At 43.0% G+C, this 24,709-nt stretch overlaps 1 protein-coding gene across 4 annotated transcripts in view; it reads left to right on the top strand.

The window, feature by feature from the left end:
* Positions 1-24,709, top strand: part of RBMS3 (RNA binding motif single stranded interacting protein 3) — a 755,586-nt gene that overhangs the window by 95,621 nt on the left and 635,256 nt on the right. For 3 of the 4 annotated variants that reach the window (XM_035130054.3, XM_088653927.1, XM_088653926.1), the window contains one exon: positions 12,560-12,628. In XM_035130054.3, the coding sequence (XP_034985945.3) occupies positions 12,560-12,628 (69 nt within the window). Of the gene's footprint in view, positions 1-5,376; positions 5,589-12,559; positions 12,629-24,709 lie in introns of those variants that run through there. The other variant, XM_035130057.3, reaches the window with a different exon arrangement.

Below are 24,709 nucleotides of genomic sequence, written 5' to 3'. Positions count from 1 at the left end.
AGCTCCTGCCCACCTAGCAGTTCAAAAGCACATCAAAGTGCAAGTAGATAAATAGGGACCGCTCCGGTGGGAAGGCAAACGGCGTTTCCGTGCGCTGCTCTGGTTCGCCAGAAGCAGCTTTGTCATGCTGGCCACATGACCCGGAAGCTGTCTGTGGACAAACGCTGGCTCCCTCGGCCTATAGAGCGAAATGAGCGCCGCAACCCCAGAGTCGGTCACGACTGGACCTGATGGTCAGGGGCCCCTTTACCTTTACCTTACAGTATTTAATCTTGGATTAGCTTCTCAGAGCTTTGTTGGTCTCCTTCTATCTAGCATAAACTTTACCTTGTAGTAGTTTTGTCTCATACCTGGTGCCAGGGAATAGCAGGAAATAGGAAAGAGTGACCAAAACAAAGGACACTGAAATGCTGTGGGCAAAATATGGAAGGAAGGACAGACACTACCAGTCCAAAATGGCTGGAGACTTCTCACTCTTTTTACAGCTTCTAACGTATCATACTCATATAACAACATGTGGAAAACCATGGGGGAAAGACACCACCAAGCCTCACTAAAAAATAATGTGCCAGTAACTGACATTAGGAAATTCGAGACTGGGGATACGCTTGGTTCATGTAAGAACACTATATTTTTATACAACTTGTATGAAAAGACTGGGCCTCCCTCTTCCTCCCATGTAAAACATGGGTGCTCGCTGACTGCAGGGGTGCTAATAGGGGGGCTGTAGGTGGTACATATCTGCCTTGCCCAGAATCCTCTGGACACTCGCCAGTAGGGGGAAAATAAGGGTAGAGCACAACTTTGCATTTGTCTATCCTTTTCTGTTTTTCTTTTTCTTTTTAAAAAAACCATTTCCTTCCCATTTGGAACAATAGGCAATGGACTACACCACTTCCTGGGGTGGGCATAGTTTTCTTCCAGGTTTGGGTGCATGTCAGGGGACGATTTTGGATCCACACTCTGCTCCTGCACACCCTTATTCTGCCCATGGACACCCTTCTTTTGTGCCCCTTGAACCAGCGTTTTGCATCTGGTCCCAACTAAAGTTCTAGCAAGCAAGCAAACAAGCAAGCAGAATCAGGAAGTTTGTATCAGAGATATAAATGCGCAATCCATCAGTTTCTTGTAGGCACTAATCCTTCACAGTACATACCAAGTCTTTCACCCTGCCCTGCCCCGCAAAAAGTGCTCCATTCATATTGGTGTAGGAAACACAATCTCTTACCTGGTGGTGTATATCGATCTGTTTTCATTTTAATGAATGGATTCGTGTCTGTACACTGTTCATGCAGCACACTACAGCGGTGAATGTTATACTGGATTGGAAGAACTGTAGACCTGAGTATAGCAGGGGTTGGGGGACCTGTGTTTCCTGCCCCCGCCCCCAGCATTGCTGGACTGCAACTTCCTTCATCTTGGACCACAGGCTATACTGGCTGGGATGGATGAGAGATGGAGTCCATCAAAATCTGGAGGGCTATGCACCTTTTACAATCCTGGAGTACATGGGGGAGGGAACTTACAGAAAACAATAACCCACAATTGACTAAAAATTGCTTTAGTTTTCTTTTTCAGATGAAGACATGATGTATATTCGCAAAAGAAAATTGCAGTGCTTATTCCAGCCTGATCACTAAAAAAAGGTCCAGACCATTCAAACAACATGTCCCTACTGTCCATTCTATTCTGTTGCAATTAAAATTTCTTTTCTATCATCTGATGTTGAAATGGGAAGTTATAGTCAGCTTGTTAAGATATTTTTGTCATTGAAATATGTGAATTATATACTAGACGTTGTAGCATCAAATTTACTTCATAGAGAAGCCTGTATTTAGCTTGACTTCTACCCCTGGTTCTGTTGTGATAAATAGATGTTGGCAATGCATGATAGATATAAAGTGAATAATAATTAAATTGTCATTTTAGGGGTTTTTTTTTAGAAACAGCTGTAAAATCCCAGAATGACAATTTTGCTTCAAATAAATGAGGCTGATCATAGCTGTTACAAATTCAAATGTGATAAGAGCCAATTACTGAAAATTCACGTGATTGTTCAGGGCACTTAGATATATGACAGTTTAAGTAAACACTAGAGACTGAAACAAGTCCATTAATTGCAGCTCTGCATTTCCGCACATGGTTAGCTGTCCCACTAATATTCACGTAGAGTATTTGGAAGGGAAGTAACTTAACCAGGCATCCTTTAATATAGGTATGAGGAATCTGTGTCGTTTCAGCTATGGGGACTCCAACTCTCATCGGCCCCAGCCAGCATGGAATTATGGGAATTGTAATCAAAGAACAACTGGGGGTCAACACAGTTCCTACTCCCAGCTTTAATGCAACACTTATGTTTAATAATGCTTAACATTTGATTTCTACACACACACACACACACACACACACACACACACACATTTATATCCTGCTTTCCCCCAGTACAGGACCCATGGCGGCTCACACCAAAAATCAAAAAGAGATACAGTTTAAAAAAAACCCCACCAATTGCTTTTTAATAAACATTTTTTAAAAGCAATTAAATAAGTCATCGTACTAAATAAGCAGCAATGAATCAGTCACTGTCTCTGTTGTCTTTTTGGCAGCTACTCTTCCAACAATCCTTTTAAAGTTGAGGTTTGTATTGTAATTGTTTTCAATATGTTTTCATTTATTTTTTGGCTTGTTGTTTACGCCCTGGACCCCTTTGGGAGGACAGGCGGGATAACAAGCAAGCAAACAAGCAAGCAAGCAAACAAACAAACAAAATGGTGTTCAAAGCACTTCACATTCATTATTGTCCTGCAATCCTTACAACAATCCCGCAATGAAAGTCAGTATTATTATTGCCCTTATTGCAGATGAGGACTGAGGTTCAGGGACAGTGGCTTGTCTAAGACCACCTAGGGAGCTAATGGCAGGGACAAGATTTGAACAGATTTGCCAGTAGAGATGCCAGAGAATTCCACCCCCCCAAACAACAACAACAAGAACAACAACAACAACAAGAACAACAACAACACAGAAAGGGGAACAGAAATTGCAGCTGTTTGCTTATTTGTCCATGTCTAGAACAGAAATCAATCAATGCCTTCTTTCCCAATTTGCATGGGTTTCCTTTGCATTGAAATGAATGGTGTGCAATGACGTAACAATCATGTAATGAAGTATGTGTTTAACTACATTTTGCCATTAGACTGAGTGAAAAAGAATTGGATAACTGTGGAAGAGAAAAAATGTTGAATTAAGGCCCTCTTTCGACACTGCCCTTTCAATCATTAAAATCACAGCATATTGATAATGAACATACAAAATCACTATGGCTGGGCCACTCTAATGGTATGGGAAAGAAGGGCAATCTAGGCTTTCCCCAATGTCTTCACTACTAATTCCCTTACAAACATACCCCATGACTGACACGGCTCTGAAATCTCTGATAGCCCAGTGGGCTGAGAGGGGTTCCTTTGGGCTCAAATATTTTTTTACGTGGAAATAAATCCAGTCCCCATTGAACAATTGAGTATAAATGTAGGTGTGATGGACACCTGAGCTAGACCAGACTTGGGTGATGCAGCGTCTCAGAATGCTGCAGCCGCTCTCTGATTGGCTACTCAGAATTCTGCCAGAGTGCTGGAGCTGCTCTCTGATTGGCTATCGAGACTTCTAGCTGGAGGTGGGGGTGGAGCCTGAACTTTGGGAGGGAAAATAAAAGGAGCAGTTTCTGAGAGAGGGTTCAGATAGTTGAAGGGAGTGAGTTGGTTCTGGTCTGTGTGCAACATCCACTCTGAGGAAAATACCTGAAGCTAGAGAAAGGAGTCTCTGAGCTTAGATTGGAAGACAGTGTTCAGTGTCATGGGAGAGTATTCAGACAGGAGTTAACTGAGAAGTTGAGTTTGAGCGGGAGAAGTAGAAGCTGTGAGGTTACAGTCTACTTAGGTCTCATTTCAGTCAGGAGCGGAGAGGTTTTTCAGAAAAGGAAGGCTTCCAAACCAGTTAAGAGGGGTGTGGGGACCCCCTGGTCTGTTATACTGCTAGAAGTACCTCAGGAGTGTGATTGTTAAAAGGTTGGGTAACTGATGGAAAGTAACCACCTTCGTTAGGAACCAAAGTATTAAGCTGTATAACACCTATGCAACAATCAAGTTAAGGAACTGAAGCAAAATAACTCCAAATGAGCTAAGCGTTTACCATCTAGTCTAGAAACCTGTAACATCTAACTGAAGCGTAAGCAACTGAAGCTTAAAAGAAGCTGTGCATTGACAACCTGATTTAGAAGCCTGTAACATCTACTATATTTAGTATAATTATGAATAACTGTTTCCTGAAAAAAAAATTCTCTCCTGACACAGCCTTTGTTTTATCAACTTCGCTCTGTAAAACAAACCTTTCTTATTTGTTCAGCTTCTGCCTGAGTCTCCCAAGTATCTAAATTTACCCTCACACAAAAACCAAAAGGTAATCCATGGTGGTGATTAAAGAGGATATACAGAAAAGGCGCATGGAAAATAAAATATGGGGCAGAATGGAAATTGATGCTGTCTTACGTTCTAATTAACCAGCATCTTAAGCCATCTCTGTTGTACACCAGCTTCCCCACTTTTTGTGTATAAATATAGATAACTACACACACATTACTGAATGCATTTATTTCCTACTTCAGCGGAGTTAACTGTTGTACAGTACAGTGGAATCTAGACTATTTAACAAAGTTTTCCCCAAATAATTGCTCTAAAGGACATTTAGAGCCTCTTGGCACCCTTTTCCCAAGTTTTGGCTGAAGAGGGCAGCCTTTCATCATATTTTTGGAACTACTGTAATCTGAAATGGTTACTGTGCATTGTGAATATTTTTTTGCACTTCACACTTTGTGCAGACTGGTGCGTTTTGCTGTTACTGTTGTAAAAACAGCAACAGATTACTCATCACAAAAATACTGTTTGATAGGAATTTTCTCCCTGAATCTAAAACGCAATAGTCATATGAAACAAACACATTTTTGTTTGCATATACACAGGGCAGGAACATGCTCTTGATTGCTACCAATCTCCCTCACTTTAATTTTTTTTTTTAAAAAAAAACTAAACTGCTCTGCAGTGTCCTTTCGGAAGGATTAGCCTAGTGCAGTGTCGCTACTGTCTATAGAGTTTTATGCCATGAGCCGCCTAGGGATTCTTCCTTGAAACTTTTCAAAGCACAAATCTGCGTCTTACGATACTTCTAGGACAAGACAAATGGCTACTCCACATTTGCAATTAGCATGATAGATTTAAGGGGCTCTTAGAAGAATTTACTGCTGAGATGCATTTCTGTTGTATTGCAGGGAGGGGTGCTTGGAAGAAGTAAGAATGATAGATTTTCACTGTTATTGCTGCTGCAGTCCCTACATTGCATCACTTCTCCTGCAGTGACAGACAAATTTGAATGCCTGTCTAACCTTTCCCCATGTCATGATTTAGATTCTTTGACGGGCGCTTTGGAGAGAATAAGAATGAGCTATAGAAGGAGTGAATGTTTCAGCAAAGGAATCCAGGACTTAAGTCCACCAAGGAGCTTCCATTCCTTTGAATGGCATCTGAATGAGAGGAAAGGTCAGCAGATTGTGCCCCAAAAATATTTGGCAGTAAAACAAAGTTTCCATTTCCAATGTATTTAATGTCTCAGTTTATACCCACAGGTTCCTTGGGTTGTTTATATAGTGTTAAAATTGCAAGAAAATAACAGAATGTGAGAGGTCTGTTGAAAATTGCAGCTACTAAGTGCACCTTGCATTTTTCCATTAGGGTGGTGTTGGGGTGGTCTGGTCTGTAAATGAGAAAATTATCAGTTGCTGGAAACCACAGGGGTGAAGGGTGCTCTTGTGTTCAAATCTTGCTTGCAGGCTTCTCATAGGCATCTGGTCAGGAACTGTGAGAACAGGATGTTGGACTAGATGTTAAACCTGATGTTAAAATTATTCCTGATTCCTGTAAAATGAAAGTTATCTTTGATATTACTGCCTACAATAGTACCTTTTCCTTTTAACCCCTCCTCAGTACTCTATATACAACAGATAAGTCTGAAATAGATGTGTACCAATGTATGCATGCTAAGCTTCTTCATACATTAAGCAGTTGGTCCCCTACCTTTATCAGTCTGACCTAGCCACAGTGATCCGTGCGATGGTCACCTCTAGGCTTGATTATTGTAACTCGCTCTGTGCAGGGCTGCCCTTGAAACTGACCCAGAAACTCCAGCGGGTGCAGAATGCCGCGGCAAGACTCCTTATCACATTCATCCAGTGCTTTACCAGCTGCACTGGCTCCCAGTGGAGTACAGGGTCAGGTTTAAGGTGCTGGTTTTGACCTTTAAAGCCTTATGCGGCTTAGGACCCACATACCTACGGGACCGCCTCTCCCGGTATGCCCCGCAGAGGACATTAAGTTCCACAAATAATAACATACTGTAGATCCTGAGTCACAAGGTGGTTAGACTGGCCTCGACCAGGACCAGGGCCTTCTCAATACTAGCCCCGACCTGGTAGGACGCTCTCTCTCAGGAGACTAGGGCCCAGCGGGAGTTATCCTCTTTTCGTAGGGCCTGCAAGACAGAGCTGTTCCACTTGGCCTTTGGACTGACTCAGTCTGACCATGGTGTTACCCTCCCCTAAGGCTTTATCCTATAGATATTTAAATGAGGTTGCACTTGTAGATTCCTAATTTTAAAATTGAATTTTAACATTGTATTTAATCTGCATTTTAATTGAATTGTTTCTTTTATGCTTGCTTTGATATTCTAGTTATTATTATTATTATTATTATTATTATTATTATTATTATTATTATTATTACATTGGTCAAATGCACAGTAGTATTTTTGGCAGCTGCGGCTGCTGAGCATGCCATGGTGGTGCAATGTGAACAGTGGTTTAAATTACACAGTGCTTGGCCTCATGTCTTGAGGACCACATCCACCACGTTCTGAGATAAGGATGCTGGGTACACTGGGTTACCACAGCAACCCCAGAGAGGTTGAGTATATGACTTGCTGAGTCATTCACTCTTCCATTGGTTCAGGAATGTAGAGATGGGTATAATAGTTTCTAGGGCATTGCTTTCATTAGGTCCTGTTGCATGTCCTGATGCCGTCCTGTTTGTTGTCAGGATCTGACTCTGAATCTGTGAGAGTCAGGGAAAGAGACTGTGAGTAGTAGTAGTAGTAGTAGCAGTAGTTGGTTTTTTTTACACAGCAGAGTTCGCAAGCACACTGATGGTGTTAGTAGTTCTCTCTGTACATATGTATCTTTACTTTAAAGACCAGAATAAAGGTCTATAGTAAATGGTAAAGGTAAAGGACCCCTGGACGGTTAAGTCCAGTCAAAGGAGACTATGGGGTTGCGGCGCTCATCTCCGCTTTCAGGCTGAGGGAGCTGGCATTTGTCCACAGACAGCTTTCCGGGTCATGTGGCCAGCAGGACTAAACCGCTTCTGGTGCAACGGGACACCGTGATGGAAACCAGAGCGCACGGAAATGTTGTTTACCTTCCCGCCGCAGTGGTACCTATTTATCTAGTTGCATTTTGACGTGCTTTCAAACTGCTAGGTTGGCAGAAGCTGGGACATAGCAATGGGACCTCACCTTGTCGTGGGGATGCGAACCATCGATCTTCCAATCAAAGCCAAGCGGATCTGTGGTTTAGACCACAGCGCCACCCATGTTCCCATGGTTTATAATAGATAGCTGTGATTAGCTTTGTCTTGAGTCTGGAGACAATAAACACCTTTTTTCGTTGAACTGCGGGGGAGGCGAGCTTTTCTGTTAACCAGGGACTCTGGAAGAAGCTGTTTGCTGGGAGCAGGAATTCTCTGAGGACTCTGTTGGGGTTCTTCATACTTTGATGATACATCACACTGGTTGAGGTATGGTGAACCACCAACTGACTTCTACAAGTCACCCTCAGGTGGCAAGGGGTGTGGCTAACCAGCATACCCTTTCAATGCATAGGAGAAGCAACTCAACCACATCCTATGTTGCTTGTTAGTGTGAGTTTCTTGAGCTTTAATTTTTAAGTGTTCTATTCCTTCCCTGGAGTCTCATGGAACTAAATCCATTCTATTATGATATAGAATCATAGAATCATAAAGTTGGAAGAGACCACAAGGGCCATCCAGTCCAACCCCCTGCCAAGCAGGAAACACCATCAAAGCATTCTTGACATATGCCTGTCAAGCCTCTGCTTAAAGACCTCCAAAGAAGGAGACTCCACCACACTCCTTGGTAGCAAATTCCACTGCCGAACAGCTCTTACTGTCAGGAAGTTCTTCCTAATGTTTAGGTGGAATCTTCTTTCTTGAAGTTTGAATCCATTGCTCCATGTCCGCTTCTCTGGAGCAGCAGAAAACAATCTTTCTCCCTCCTCCATATGACATCCTTTCATATATTTGAACATGGCTATCATATCACCCCTTAACCTTCTCTTCTCCAGGCTAAACATACTCAGCTCCCTAAGTCGTTCCTCATAAGGCATCATTTCCAGGCCTTTGACCATTTTGGTTGCCCTCTTCTGGACACGTTCAAGCTTGTCAGTATCCTTCTTGAACTGTGGTGCCCAGAACTGTACACAGTACTCCAGGTGAGGTCTGACCAGAGCAGAATACAGTGGTACTATTACTTCCCTAGATCTAGATGCTATACTCCTATTGATGCAGCACAGAATTGCATTGGCTTTTTTAGCTGCTGTTTGTTCTTGTTTGTTTGTTTCAAATATTGTTTGGGAACCAAAAGGAAGAACGCCACACAGCCTTTAAACAAAACCACAGATTAAGAAAGAAGGAAACTCACTGATCACAGTATAGAACAGATTAAAGGAAATTCACCAACTGTTGAGAAAGTTTGGGTGTTATCTCCTTACCAGGAAGTGAGCCCCGCTGAAGTTAGTGGGACCTACTTCTCAGTAGACATTGTATCAGATTGCACCATAAGTTAGGTAACCAAATCATAGTCAGAAAAAAATATGAACTTACTATTATTTGCATTTACCTGGATTCTACATATCCTCAAAATATTCAACAAGATTGTGCTTTGATGCTACCAATGTACTCTAAATAGGGGGGGGGGAATCAAAATATGAAGTGTTACTAGAAGAATTTTTTCAAAATGTGTTCTTTTGGGAGTAGGTTACTTGAATTCTCTATCCTTTGTTCCTGCTTTTCTGGAAGTTACATTTTTTTTCTATATACTGCAGTATTTTCTTAAAACAATCTCTGAAGGAATCTACTTTTTCCCCAACCATCCAGCTCACTGTTTAAACATTCTTTTGTATTCTGATGGTTTCATTAGTAAGGAGCTGTCTGGAGCTTTTTAAATTTTTATCTTTTTAATTAAAGTAATTTGGATTAAAGGGAGGCAGTTGCCATATTAATACAGCAGTATTTTACACTAATAGTGGCTTCAAGGCCTTTAGTGCTTATAAAAGACAGTATATAATGGAGACTTAGTATAAAATGGAATGAAGCGTATGAGTGCCTTTTTAAATATCAGGAAAAATAGCAACAAGAAAACAGGTTATTACAAGTGGATTAATGTGACTGCTTTCCGAACTACATTGCTGCTCTTTGCAGTGTCGACTGAACAGCTCTAGTCCCCTCACAGAATTCCCAGAGTTCCCTGGGAAGAAGGATTGATTGTTAAACCACTCTGGAAATTGTAGCTGTGTTGAGGGAACAGGAGTTCCCTAACAACTTTCAGCGCCAGGAAGCCATGATTGTTTGAAGTGGTATCATATCATAGTGGTTTAAATGGATGGTGCAAATATGGCCCCAATAAAAGGGCCTCAGAGCAAAGATTTTTCTCCCCCTACTTCATACGTGTTTCAGTCGATGTGTAATGAGACTTCAGAAGCATCTCTGTATCTGGGCGATACTTTGGTTTTATTCCTGAATGGCTGTGGGGTAGCCAGTTTATCTGGAAATAAGGTAATCTAGTAAGCAAGTTATTCACCTGCTTCCTGGTTACAGATGGGGGAGAAACTCAATTCAGTTCACATTTAAAGGCAGACCTACCCAATTCACGTTTCATAACAGTATGTGAACCAAAACAGTACGTGAACACAGCAGTCCTTTGAGATTTTGCAGCGCAGTTTTTTAGCCAAGTAATGTGTATACAAATGCACATATTAGGGTAAAGTGTGCATAAACATGCAAATGTTGGCATTAAATTGGGTGAATAGCTTTACAAAAATGTCTATCCGGTATTTGTATAAATACTGGTGAGTTTTCATGAGGAGTTTTTAAATTAATAAAAATTATTGCAAACTCATGTGGAAATGTGGAGAACAAAATTTAAGATTGGGAAAAAAGGAGAAATGGAGGACTGAAATTGACCGATTCAGCCATCCCTATTTCATGTTGTGGTGTTGGTAGAATTTTCTATTCCTTTAATAACATTGCTCCCACTTACTGGGACTTTCATTCCCTCCTCCAGCATACCAGGCACCTCTTGGTGTTCATTGAAAGCAGGCTATAGTGTCATCTTCCAAATATCTATGGCTTGATCTGACTCTTAGTGGAGTCACTTGTGTTTTGATCATCTATAAAAGGTACAGAACATGTAGATTCAGTGAAGTGGTCTATTCCTGTCCTACCTGTTTCCCCCACACCAACAGACCTATCTTCAGAATGCACTGCAAGCAAGGGAATAATGCAAAATCAAAACTAGTGTCTCTGATAAATGGAAGACAAAATTTTGGTTATAGGAGGATAGCACTTGACTAGGCAAAAGTGCTGCTTCCATATTGTTGAGGCCCACGGGTTACCCCTCTTTTCACAAGCACTTTGACAATATTGCCTTGATCTACTGTGTGCTGTGATCCAATAACTGTAGATTTATACTGGCCTAGAACAGTGGTGAAACTAAAGAAATCTATGAAAGCTTTTAAAAAATTTCTTTACAGAGTTGTTATTGTACTTCACCAGATCTTAACCTATTACAGCATTTGTAAGAATGGATTCCAAATATCATTGAATTTTTCCATGGCAAGTCTGCGTTTATATGCAAGTTGTTCATATGTTGCGTGTTTTTATAAGTCTTCAATCGTAGAAGGGAGCCGTGTTTTTATTTTTCCAATTCACCAGTATCAGTCTTTTTGCTGTGGTAAGGGCGCGGAGATCTATGGAAATCTATGAAAGCTTAATTATATCGAGCATAAGCCTGGACACTGAGATCCAGCTCCAAGGGCCTTCTGGTGGTTCCCTCACTGCCAGAAGTGAAGTGGCTGAGGGGCTTCTCAGGAAAGGTTCCCACCCTGTGGAATGCCCTGCCATCAGATATCCAAGAGTTAAACAATTATATTACTTTTCATAGACATGCTGTATTGGGAAGTTTTTAATGTCTGATGTTCCTTTATGTCTTTTTATATTCTGTTGGAAGCCGCCCAGAGTTGCTGGGGCAGCCCATTCAGATGGGGAGGCTGTAAGAAAGCATTGTTGTACAGTAGTAGTAGTAGTAGTAGTAGTAATAATAATAATAATAATACCGTGTTTCCCCCTTTTTAAGACGGAGTCATAATATAAGCCATGGCAGGATTTTAAAGCCTTTGTAAAATATAAGACATACCCCGAAAATAAGCCATGCCTGCAGGGTCGGCGCCCAGCAGCGCTGGGCATGGGAGAGAGGAGACTGAGCAGCCACTGTGGCATTGCGCTGCCAGAGACTCGCAGCCACTGAGGAGCTTGCGGCGCCGGGGCTTGCAGGCGGCTCTCGCCTTGCCGCCCTTTCTCCTGCTCCCGGGGGAGACGTGGCTTCTATTCCCCATTGCCAAGGAAACAGCCCGGGGGAGAGAGGCCAGAGCTGAGGCGCCCCCCGCCCGCGGATCCCACGTGCCGCCGAAAACGGCAATGCTTAGGGCCCCCCACTCCTCGCCCGAAGTGGAGTAAGGCCCCCCGAGCGGTCCAGGGCTTGCTTCCGAATGCGCAGGGACAGGACTGCGCTGTTAAACTCTTTGCAAACTCCTTGCCCAAAAGAAAGCTGTCCTGCAGAGTGCCGGATCGAGGAGCCGGTCTGCAGAGTCAGCGCCCAGCAGCGCGGCGCTGGATTGAGGAGGCGGTGCTTCGTGCGGAGCTGCTGGGCGCCGACCCGGCAGGCCGCTTCCTCGATCCGGCGCTCCGCGCGGCGCTGCTGGGCTTACTCCAGTCTCTCCCCCGGGCTGTTTCCTTGGCAATGGGGAATAGAAGCCACGTCTCCCCCGGGAGCAGGAGAAAGGGCGGAAAGGCGAGAGCCGCCCGCAAGCCCCGGCGCCGCAAGCTCCTCAGTGGCTGCGAGTCTCTGGCAGCGCGATGCCGCAGTGGCTGCTCAGTCTCCTGCTCTCTCCAGTGTCCAGCACCGGCGCAGCTGGGCACCGACCCTGCAGGCTGCCTCCGGAACCCAGCAGCAGCAACGCTGGCTGCCGTAATTACAGTTAAAAAAAAATTAAAAAGACACCCCCCCGAAAATAAGCCATAGGCTTATTTTCTTGGGTAAAATAAATATAAGACGGTGTCTTAAAATGTGGGAAACACGGTAATAATAATTTTCCTTTTTTTTCTAGAAGTCCACAGCCAACAAGACTTCAGGTGGTCCCTCGTATAGCAGATGGTCAAGTTCACAGCCACATCAGGTAATATTCCTTTATACTGCTTTGTAATCATGCTTTATGTCAAAAAACAATCTGTCTGTTTAATGTTATTCATGGTTGAGGCCTTTTGTGTATCCTCTTCATCTGCCAATCACGATCAATAAAATTCAAGTGGTGTTTGTGGGCCACAAAACATGAGGTACTTTGAATGGCTGGTTGTGGCTGCAAGCTGTTTGTGTGCCATCACACGAATTCCTCCATGCCATCACAAACACCCGTACTCATTTGGACTGTGAAAAGACTAGTTTGGACTAGTTTCCACTACTGCCTCCCCGTGTGCTTCCTGAAAACTGGATCATCATGCTGGAAAAGAGCTAATTGCCTCAACTCATCTGAAGTTAGTCATGGCTATGTAACACTGAATCAATGGGAAATGTTTGTTGCAGATTATTTACATTCCATTCATTTCAAGCTCTGGTGTTAACCTGGAAGAAAATCACTGTGATTACTGTCAGCCACAGAGAGCCAAAGCACTGTATAAAGCAATTCTGCAGAGTCAGGGTATACTGTACCAGGGTCAACCTGATACGTTTTATTACAAAAAGTTGGGGGACTTTTTAAGGCACCTTAGAATTAGCAACCTGGCGCATTCAATGCAGAATCTACTGGAATCTATAGAACACAATTTTATAAAAAGGACTCTACTGTGCTTTCCCGTTGGAATTAGTTTTATATGCTGAAATTGTCAGTAGATTCCTACTGATCTGCTTAAGGCAAAGATGTAATTGAATATTGTTCTTTCCTTGTACACATGTAGCACGCTCTCGCCTGTTGATAGCAAATACGCTCAAAAATTAAAAGATGCACCTTTAACATGCCCAATTGAATCCACTTTAGAGTGCATTGTTAATCCTCGGTTGCTTTTCCTGGGAGAAAAAGATAAGCGTATATTCAAGATTATTGTTTTGGAGCTTTAAAATCCTGTTAGCAGTTGAACAGGGTCGAAAGATTAACTAGCAGGAATGTTGTTTGAAAGTAAATCTGAAGTCATTCTGCATGTATTGGAAAAGCTTTGTCCTATTTTATTAAAACATGCCTGTGGTACTGTGTTCTCCACCTCCAATATTATACCACCTGCATTATAATCTTTCTCCTCTGTTTTGTCCTTTGTTTTATAATCTCCTTTCCCTTTTCATCTCTTTATTGTAAACCTTTATCATTAGTGTTTTGGTTCTAATAAGCCTATAGACTTGCCTGGTGGATATTAAAATGCCAGTACCACCAATGGAGAGAAAAAAGAAAGTGTTACTGCTATGTAAAGAAATCCCAAAGCACAATTTTCTTTTTATGCTAGGGCTCAGCAAAACATTTATATTAGATCATAGATTGTATTCCATGTGGTCCTCTAAGGGTCTTTGTTGTTTACTTACACATTTAGAAAATAGTTTTCCAAGAACAAACAAGATTATGGCGCCAATTCATATTGTCTGCATTTTCTTTGCCTCACGCTGGGAACTCAATGAAGCCTCTTCCATATACATCTTTAAAAGAATCCATAGAAAATTGAATTGAACTACACAAGTGTGACCTTTGGTGCATCTAAGGAATGTTAAAAGTTAAATTGACTTCCTCTGACTTTATACTAACCTTTCTTTCATGTTTCCTAAATTCATGTTGGAGTAAAAGTGGGGATTGAGGTTGGCTTAGGCCTCTATGGGCCAAGAGAAACTAGCTATTTATTTTATGTGGTTCACATGAATTGCAGTACAGTTGTCAACACATACATAATTAGTCCCACTGAGTAAACAAACAAACAAAATCTCAAGCCAACAGAGGCTAGACTGGGGGTGATTCCCCCTCCTCAATGATTTATTTGTGTGGATCATAATATAGCTGGAAGAGTCCAAAGTTAATTTGACCCAAGTGCTAGATCAGACGTATACTTACCCCAAACTCCAATGAAAAGTGTGTTCTGGGCAGAGCTGATGGGTATTGATGATGATGAGCCTGACAGACGCCCATAAGCTTCGTCACCTATTTTCTTGTGTGAATGGATTTTTCAGAAACACTGACATATGAACAATCAAATAAGATAATTCTGAAGGATTCAGACTTCAGTCTTACGCAAGCTTACTCAAGAGTAAGCCAATTAAAGCACAGCTGAAACTTCTAACTAAATATACACAGGGTTTATTTTTATCTTGCAAGTAGTAGTAAAAGGTAAAGGTAAAGGGACCCCTGACCATTAGGTCCAGTTGTGACCGACTCTGGGGTTAAGGCGCTCATCTCGTGTTATTAGCCGAGGGAGCCGGCGTACAGCTTCCAGGTCATGTGGCCAGCATGACAAAGCCACTTCTGGCGAACCAGAGCAGCACACGGAAACGCCATTTACCTTGCTGCTGTAGCAGTACCTATTTATCTACTTGCACTTTGACGTGCTTTCGAACTGCTAGGTTGGCAGGAGCTGGGACCGAGCAACGGGAGCTCACCCCGTCGCAGGGATTCGAACCGCTGACCTTTTGATCGGCAAGCCCTAGGCTCAGTGGTTTAACCCACAGTGCCACCTGCGTCCCTGTGCAAGTAGTAGTAGTATTAGTAATAATAATAATCATAATAATAATAGTTTCATTTGTTCACCATTTACTTTTAAAATTTCTCATGGCAGCTTACAGTAAAAGAGAAACCATTCAAATACAGACGTTTCATAAAACATTGAACGCTCAGTATGTAACATGGGTAATACTGGCCACTTTCATTTGAAGGCAATATCCGGCAAATGGGTCAGTAGGATTCACGAAGTGAGGATTTCTCCATCTCATGCTGAAAATGTGTACTGCCTCTGTTCCAAGCAGTCAGAGGATTTGTTGAACAGAGCAACTCTACAGTTCAGGCCAGACCTAAAATCTCTATTAGCATGCTATCAATCCACTTTCACCTGTGCTATTATCCTTTCAACTGCTACCTTGGGTTTGCTATCAGATTCCTGTGAGTAAGGCTAGCGGTGTGGATTGCCCCGAGGCAATACCCGGCTAGCATCTTAAGAGTTGATAAAAGAGTGTTGATAGCTTGTGATGTTCCAATGATGTGTCTCTGTGGGAGCTAAGAAGGCTAGATGGTCAGAAGAGATGATTCAGCCCGATTCTCCCCTCTAGCTGGGGTGGGGAGAGCAAGGTGTCTGCATAGGAAGAGACAAGGCAGAGAGAGTGCAGTTTGAACAAGGCTGAGAAAGAGAAAGGCATGGTCTCTGTGAGAATCTTATTTATTTATTCTTGTGTATTTAATACATTTCTAAGCTGCCTTTTAAGAATAAAATTATCCCCAGGGTGGTTTCACAGGGTGCTGCCTCCAAGAGTAGCTGGTGTAGCTCCCTTATTGTAATGTTAAAGTTTGTCTTCAACCTACACGCAACCTGCATAAATTTAAATAAATTAGAGCTGAGCTGAATTGCTCAGAATAAATTTTCTGATATATCTTCGAGTTTCTTTCTTTCTTTTTAAGCTTTTCCTGAACTGTTTTGAGAATTTCAGTCCTCCCTTGAGAACATTTGTTTCAAATTCAAAACCCATTTGTTTTGTGCACAACTGAGGATCCACTCACAAGTAGGGGGTATCAGCAGATATTCAGGAACTCCTAGGTTTGCAGAAGTACATATCAATATTTAGGGAGAGGGGGATATTGGGGGGAACCCTCTCAAATCAGCCTAGTGAGGACTAAGTTGCCGAGAGGCAATTGATTGCTGACTGTTGAAGGCACATCTGTGTTGGGAGGAGAATGGGAAATGGGGGTGGGGGGACAGGGGGGCAATGGCATGGGGTATCCTATAAATGAGCAGGTTTCTAGCCAGACAGCCATGAGCAAGAGCACTCCACCTGCAATGTTTAATTGCAGGCTACATTTCTAGAGTGTAATGTCCACTTGGACCATAGTGGGCATATGCAACTATTGCAGAACCGGATTGCTTCCTAAACAACCGTTGAACTGAATCAACTTCTGTATATGGTATATTTTGGGCCCATTGGAATTATAGAATTGGAAGGGACCACAAGGGTCAACTAGTCAAACCCCCTGCAAAGTGGGAATCTTTTGCCCAATGTGGGGCTTGAACCCATGACCCTGAGATTAGGAGTCTCATGCTCTACCAACTGAGCTTTGCCCCAGATTGAATGGTTCTGTAGCACCATGTGTTCCTGAAGTTAAACCTGTATGCAGTTGATGAGCCCTTGGATTGCAGAGCAGTGTATATATATATATGTTTTTATAGGTGGTTAGCAGCATGATTACTCACCAATTGTGTTTTTCTTCCTTCCGGGCAATTTACACGCTAGTCATGTACATTGTCATTAATGATCCCACATTTACTTTCCTGATTTTCCGCAGTAGTATGAAAACTGTTGATCAATACTACAAATACGTTATTAGTGTTCATTGATTAAAAACACACACAAAAAACCCTGAATATAAATTTATCTGACTTTACAGCACAGCTCTATGCAACGTGTTTACTCAGAAGTAAGTCCCAGTACGTTCTGTAGTGCTTACTCCTACGTAGGGTTGCTTAGATTAGATTTGTGGGCTTCGGTTCCCAAATGTTGAATGCAATGAATGAATAAATCATGTGACAAGTGAAGTGGGCTGAGGTAACAAAGCAGATTTATCTTCAGTAAGAGGCAGCAAACAATTTTAATAGCTGTGTAGAGCTACAAAAGAGGAAGGGATAATGCAGCTATCGGGAAACATGAGGATTTCATTTGAGCTCCACTTCCTCGATGCTGCTGGTGAAAAGAAGCAGAGGACTGTGATGAGACTGAGGATCCTGCGAGTAATGAAGATGGTATGATAAAAGACTCAGCTAGTCCCCCATCATGTGGCTAGATCCCTGTGGTGAATCCCCAAGCCAGTCCTGAGTGCAATAGTGCTTCCCCATCTTGTGATTCCCAGCAGCTAGCTTTGAGCATAGCTGTCAAGTTCTCCCCCCTTTTAAGGGAATTTTCCCTTATGCTGAATAGGCTTCCTCATGAGAAAAGGGAAAACTTGACAGCTATGGCTTTGAGAGGCATATACCACCTCCAACATTACAGATAATTTGTAGAAGTGCATTTGCATAACTAACTTTCCTCCAGGATTATGCTCAGGGGAAGCCAGCAGATGTGTTTTTATAGCAGAAACTGGCTGTGTTGCTGTGAACCAGTGTGATGCCACTAACCAACACTGCTTCCTTCCTTCCTTTTTTTTTTAAAGGAGGGGATAAATATACTTTTAACTCAGGTATGGGAAACTTGTGGCCTTCTATGTGTTGTTTCATACCATTCAACATTTCTCCATTGAAAATAGGGACCTCCTATTCCATTCTGCTGCTGCTGCTGCTACTACCACTACTAATTATATTATCTATACCTCACCCACCTGACTAGGTTGCCCCAGCCACTTTGAGCGGCTTCCAACAATAATCATTAAAGATTAAAAAACCCTATACAGGGCTGCTTTCAGATGTCTTCTAAAGGTTGTATAGTTACTTGTCTGCTTGGCTCGGTAGTGGCTTGACTCGAGCTCACATCTGCCCGGCTCGGTAGTGGCTTGACTCGAGCTCACATCTGCCCGGCTCGGTAGTGGCTTGACTCCAGCTCACATCTGCCCGGCTCGGTAGTGGCTTGACTCCAGCTCACATCTGCCTGGCTCGGTAGTGGCTTGACTCCAGCTCACATCTGCCTGGCTCGGTAGTGGCTTGACTCCAGCTCACATCTGCCTGGTTCGGTAGTGGCTTGACTCCAGCTCACATCTGCCTGGTTCGGTAGTGGCTTGACTCCAGCTCACATCTGCCTGGCTCGGTAGTGGCTTGACTCCAGCTCACATCTGCCTGGTTCGGTAGTGGCTTGACTCCAGCTCACATCTGCCTGGTTCGGTAGTGGCTTGACTCCAGCTCACATCTGCCTGGCTCGGTAGTGGCTTGACTCCAGCTCACATCTGCCTGGTTCGGTAGTGGCTTGAATCCAGCTCACATCTGCCTGGCTCAGTAGTGGCTTGACTCCAGCTCACATCTGCCTGGCTCAGTAGTGGCTTGACTCCAGCTCACATCTGCCCCAAGCCATCATAGCCTAATGGCCAGGTATGATGGGAGGCAGTTGCAGCAGCATATTGAAGCTTTCTTACCACTGGTCTAGAGGATAGTCTTAGTTATCTGCCGAATGGATTAAGCACATTGCACTTGAGGAAGAGGGAAAAGATTTGACTTGGGCCTAGTAAATAATTTTCACAGCACTGTTGAGTCCTCCTCTCTTTATTATTGCATTGCTCATCACACTTTGCCCCTTTTCCTAGTATATATACCACTCGAGGAGCTGAATGGTAATATATACCATGACCCAGTTTTCACATAACCCTTTATGAGAACAGGTGACCACGCAAATCCCTGGAGAAGAGATGGCAGCTACTGCTTCTCCCCTGGCCCTTTTGCTGCCATGCTGCACCATAGTTTCGATTAGCATATCCTCCTAACCTGGGCTCGTGGTTTGTCTGGAAAAGGACAAGCCATAAGCCAGGCACCCCCAAACTGCGGCCCTCCAGATGTTTTGGTCTACAACTTCCATGATCCCTAGCTAACAGGACCAGTGGTTGGGGAAGATGGGAATTGTAGTCCAAAACATTTGGAGGGCCGAAGTTTGGGGATGCCTGCCATAAGCTGTAACTAAGATATGTTCTGGATTTGCAGCTTGGTTTTTCCAGAGGAGACAAACCATGACAAACCAGGTTCAGATGATACACTAAGGCCAAATCATGGCTTAGTGCAGCAGCGGGAGAATGAAGGAAGAGCACTATGGCCATAGTCTCCTAGCCTGGACTATACATGATTTCCGCACTCATGCTAAGCCATAGTTCGGGCAAGGGGACGCCTACTCTACTTGAAGCATTTTGCAATGCATTTAAGTATGCCAAGGGCGTTTCAATACATCTCTGCATCTGAGTAAACATGAGGAAGACATTACCAGAAACAGCTTGCAACCTGAAGTCCTACAGGGACAAATCCAGAAACTAGACAGATTAACAGTTGATACAGTCTCAGTGGAAATTAATGTGGCTCTGTTTATTGTAACAGGGGGGAAAAACTATAGAAGGGTAAAACAGGGGGGACACCCTTCATTCTGTTATTAGACGTGAGAAGGACACTCATTCATCCATTCAACCTTGTGTTTTACTTCACTGAAACACAGTTGTAATGGGGAAAGATTTGTTGCTATGCATACTCCATCCGAGTTGACAGAGAGAAATTCCAAGTTGAATTGCACAAATACGACGCATTTGATTCATTTGTATCCTCCCTTCAGGAACAATTACTTTCTTCCATTCTTCCCTGCCTACTGCAGCTGTGATGCATTATCTAAACCGAATTACATCTGCTCATTTAAGTCTTTAAAGAAAATGAATGAAAATAGATTGCATGCTATAGACAAAGGGCAGATATTCTGAATGTTAGAGCTGCTCGGCTCATTCATGCTGCCAATGGCTGCTTAATAGAACAAAACGCAGTAGTACATAAAGATGCTTTTTTTTACTAGTCATGACATATTTCATATCTGATCAAATAGTGACTTCAAAGATGCCTCATAATTTGTTGCATTGATCTTTCCAAGCAATCAAATTACATGAGAGCAAGGGAAACATGTGGGGCTGGTGTCTATTGGGCACTCCACTTACAATGTAATGTGAACAGTAAAGCTAGAAGCCAAACCAAGATCATGGCCACTGGTCCCATCACCTCCTGGCAAATAGAAGGGGAAGAAATGGAGGCAGTGAGAGATTTCACCTTCTTGGGCTCCTTGATCACTGCAGATGGTGACAGCAGTCACGAAATTAAAAGACGCCTGCTTCTTGGGAGAAAAGCAATGACAAACCTAGACAGCATCTTAAAAAGCAGAGACATCACCTTGCCGACAAAGGTCCGTATAGTTAAAGCTATGGTTTTCCCAGTAGTGGTGTATGGAAGTGAGAGCTGGACCATAAAGAAGGCTGATCGCCGAAGAATTGATGCTTTTGAATTGTGGTGCTGGAGGAGACTCTTGAGAGTCCCATGGACTGCAAGAAGATCAAACCTATCCATTCTTAAGGAAATCAGCCCTGAGTGCTCCCTGGAAGGACAGATCGTGAAGCTGAGGCTCCAATACTTTGGCCACCTCATGAGAAGAGAAGAATCCTTGGAAAAGACCCTGATGTTGGGAAAGATTGAGGGCACTAGGAGAAGGGGACGTCAGAGGACAAGATGGTTGGACAGTGTTCTCGAAGCTACGAACATGAGTTTGACCAAACTGCGGGAGGCAGTGCAAGACAGGAGTGCCTGGCGTGCTATGGTCCATGGGGTCACGAAGAGTCGGACACGACTAAACGACTAAACAACAACAACAAAGCTAGAAGCTACTTACCAGCTCTTCTTATACCAATGAAAGCACATTCCCACCAAAATAGCTGGAGGCTTGTGATTCCACTAACAACCTTGCTTCTTACTCCCCCCCCCCCCCAAAAAAAAGGAGAGAGAAGAGGAGGTGGATATACATTTAACTCAGGCACAAGAAGCCTGTGGCCTTCCAGATGTTATGAGACTCCAAGTTGCAGCATCCCAAGGCAGCGGACTGTTAAGTCTAGTCAAAGATAACTATGGGCTGTAGCGCTCATCTTGCTTTTCAGGCCGAGGGAGCCGGCGTTTGTCCACAGACAGCTTTCTGGGTCATGTGGCCAGCAGGACTAAACCACTACTGGCACACAGAGGATCGTGACAAGTGCCAGAGCTCACAGAAATGCCGTTTACTTTTCCACCACAGTGGTACCTATTTATCTACTTGCACTGGCGTGCTTTCAAACTGCTAGGCTGGCAGAAGCTGGGACAAAGCAACAGGAGCTCACCCTGTGTAGCGTAGATTCCGATCGGCAAGCCAAGAGGCTCAGTGGCTTAGACCACAGCGCTACTCATATTGCCATTTGTCAAGGGTGGTGGGAGTCCAACAACAGCTGAAGGACCAAAAGTTCTCCACCACGATTTAAGTGACCTCACATACTGTAGGAGGACTAGTAGAGACCTCTGCTTAACACCCCAGAAACTCACTGCTAGTGAAAGTTCATAAGACAGGCTAGATGCATCAGTGGTCTGACTCAATATATAACAATGCCATATATTTACTTGGGGTTGTCTTCAACCCACCTTTACTCAAAGTAGACCCATGAGTGGACTTGAGATAGTCATGGTCATTCTTTTAAGTGGGTCTAATCTGAGTAAATGCTAGTTGAAGACAACCCTTGGTTCAAATGATGCCATTTGTTCTCACTATTCCTCCATATTTTTTGTTAAATACAGTGGTACCTTGGTTTTCGAACGTAATCCAGTCCGGAAGACTGTTCAACTTTTGAAAACTGAGGTGCATAAGGCGGCCTGCAAATTTAATCAAGAAAACTGAGGAACACTCAGTGGAAGCCATTCAACTTCTGAGGCGCGTTAAAAAACAGAAGCATTTACTTCCGGCGTTTTGGCATTTGAAAACCGAAACGTTCAACTTCTGAGACGTTTGAAAACCGAGGTACCACTGTATAACAACGATGTGCATACATATAAACCTGCCCAAACAAAACATAGGCACAAATGAGGTGTAAACCGATGTAAAACTAGGAATTCTGCCCTTGATTATGAGGAAAAGACTTTTTCTTTAGCAGGTTCCAGACCTTTAGCAGGAGGTAGACTTTTATGAATAGTGTTGTTCTGTTACGCTCTGTTACATAACACGACTCACATCAAATACAAATACTCACAGGCTTCTGGTGAGCAAGCTGGCCATTGAGAGCTTGACAGTGCTTAAAATATAAAAAATAAAAACACTCACAGCCACTCCATAATGTGTGTAACAGAAACAGATAATGGGGAGGGAGACTGAAAGTGAAGGTTGATATTTTGCCTTTAATTCTCCCTAGTTTGCTAGGTATTGGAGCACACACAGCAGAGGAAAGGTCATTTAGTTATGTGAAAGCACTGAAAGAGTCTGCTGCCCTGGCATAATGGGACGTGTTAAGGAAAGTGTGTCATTCTTAATGTCAGATCTCCTGGCTATTATCATTTGTGTTGGAGCCTGAGCTTAGTTTACTCTGAAGGTAGATTCTTGTCAACCTCAGCTTTCAGAGTCAGCATGTGCTCTTGGCTCTTTTTTTTACTTTCACTTGTTTGCTTATTTTTGAAATACACATACTGCCCTTCAGTGCAGTGCAGTGTATGGATAACAACAACAACAACAACAACAACAACAACAACTTTCTTATTTGTACCCCGTCCATCTGTCTGGGTTTCCCCATCCACTCTGGGCAGCTTCCAACACATATAAAAACACAGTATAACAACAAACAATAAAAACGTACAGAAAAGCAACAAAATAGGGTTATAGCTTTAAAAGAAGGGGACAAATGAGAAAATAGATTTCATAAATTGGTTATCTCCTGCTTGGACTACTGCAATGAGCTCTACGTGGGGCTACCTTTGATGGTGACCTGGAAACTACAACTAATCCAGAATGCGGCAGCTAGACTGGTGACTGGGAGCGGCTGCCGGGACCACATAATACTGGTCTTGAAAGATCTACATTGGCTCCCAGTACGTTTCCGAGCACAATTCAAAGTGTTGGTGCTGACTTTTAAAGCCCTAAATGGCCCCGGGCCAGTATACCTGAAGGAGCGTCTCCACCCCCATCGTTCTGCCCGGAAACTGAGGTCCAGTACCGAGGGCCTTCTGACGGTTCCCTCATTGCAAGAAGCCAAGTTGCAGGGAACCAGGCAGAGGGCCTTCTCGGTAGTGGCGCCTGCCCTGTGGTACTAATCATGTTGTTTTCTAAGGGTATAGTAAAAATACTATTGGACTTGCTTGTAGTAATAATTGAATAAATCAACTTTGAATAGTTTAACACCTCTGGAACCATATGACATCTCCCATCAGATGTCAAAGAGAAAAACAGCTACCAGATTTTTAGAAGACATCTGAAGGCAGTCCTGTTTAGGGAGGCTTTTAATGTTTATTAGATTATTTTATTTTATTCTTCTGTTGGAAGCCGCCCAGAGTGGCTGGGGAAACCCAGCCAGATGGGCGGGGTATAAATAATAAATTATTATTATTATTTATAAATTTTGCATGTGCTTATTTGTATGTGTAGATGCGAACTTAGAAAGAATTACTGTAATTTAAGTAGAAATACAGTAGTGGGGAAGATTGTCGCCAGGTGTCCTATACACCTGTCCAGGTGTTCACCATTGACAGGCAACATCAAAGCCCCCCCCCGCCCACCCACCCCCGCTCTCCACACATTCAAATGCTTTCCTTAAAAAGCCAAAGCTCATGTGGGACTTGACTCTGAAGGGATATCATCCAAATACATAGAACCATAGAATTGTAGAGTTGGAAGGGACCCTGACATGCTTGTATATACCTACTGTAATATAAGTTTGGCTGCTACCCTACGCTAGTGATAGTCAATATGGGGGCATGAGGATAATGGCTATTAATGGGGTGCTTTTTAGTGCCTTTTGACAGAGCTAGCATGCTGCCTTAGCATCATAATGAACTATGGTGAGTTGTTTATTTTACATACCACACACAGCATGTGTATACACTGACGTTTTGACTTATTGCTATGAACTGAGCCCTTGTACATGATTTGATAGTTTAGGCTCTAATTGAGCTGGTGGCATGATGCTCCTGGCAAAATGAGTTTTTAATGTTTTTCAAATCTGTTTAGTCATAATTATGCACCTCGGTGGCTTGCTTACTAATAGATATGTATGAGATTTTTTCCCTCTCTCTCCTCCCCCCCAACCCCCCCCCCCCAAGAATAGCATGAGAGGATCTGTATTTGGGCAAAGCTAATGCACTTTCATTGGTGAAAGTCGATGAAATCAACTTGTAACATAAAATATGCATTATTAATACAGGAAGGCAATGGATTTTTATTGCCTCTTTAGTCACCTTAATCCATGTGTGAATATAAGTTGATAGTTTGCAGCAGTAATTCACATACCCTGATGCTGAAATTTGCCTTTTAGTTCCCTTCATCCCCCTCCCCTTACGTATAAATCAAGCGGAGTGTGGCAGGAAGGCGAAAAACAGTCCAG

Source organism: Zootoca vivipara, chromosome 11, assembly GCF_965207765.1.
Source record: "Zootoca vivipara chromosome 11, rZooViv2.hap1.1, whole genome shotgun sequence".
Lineage (NCBI taxonomy): Eukaryota > Metazoa > Chordata > Lepidosauria > Squamata > Lacertidae > Zootoca > Zootoca vivipara.
This window is presented reverse-complemented; position numbering and strand designations above follow the sequence as displayed.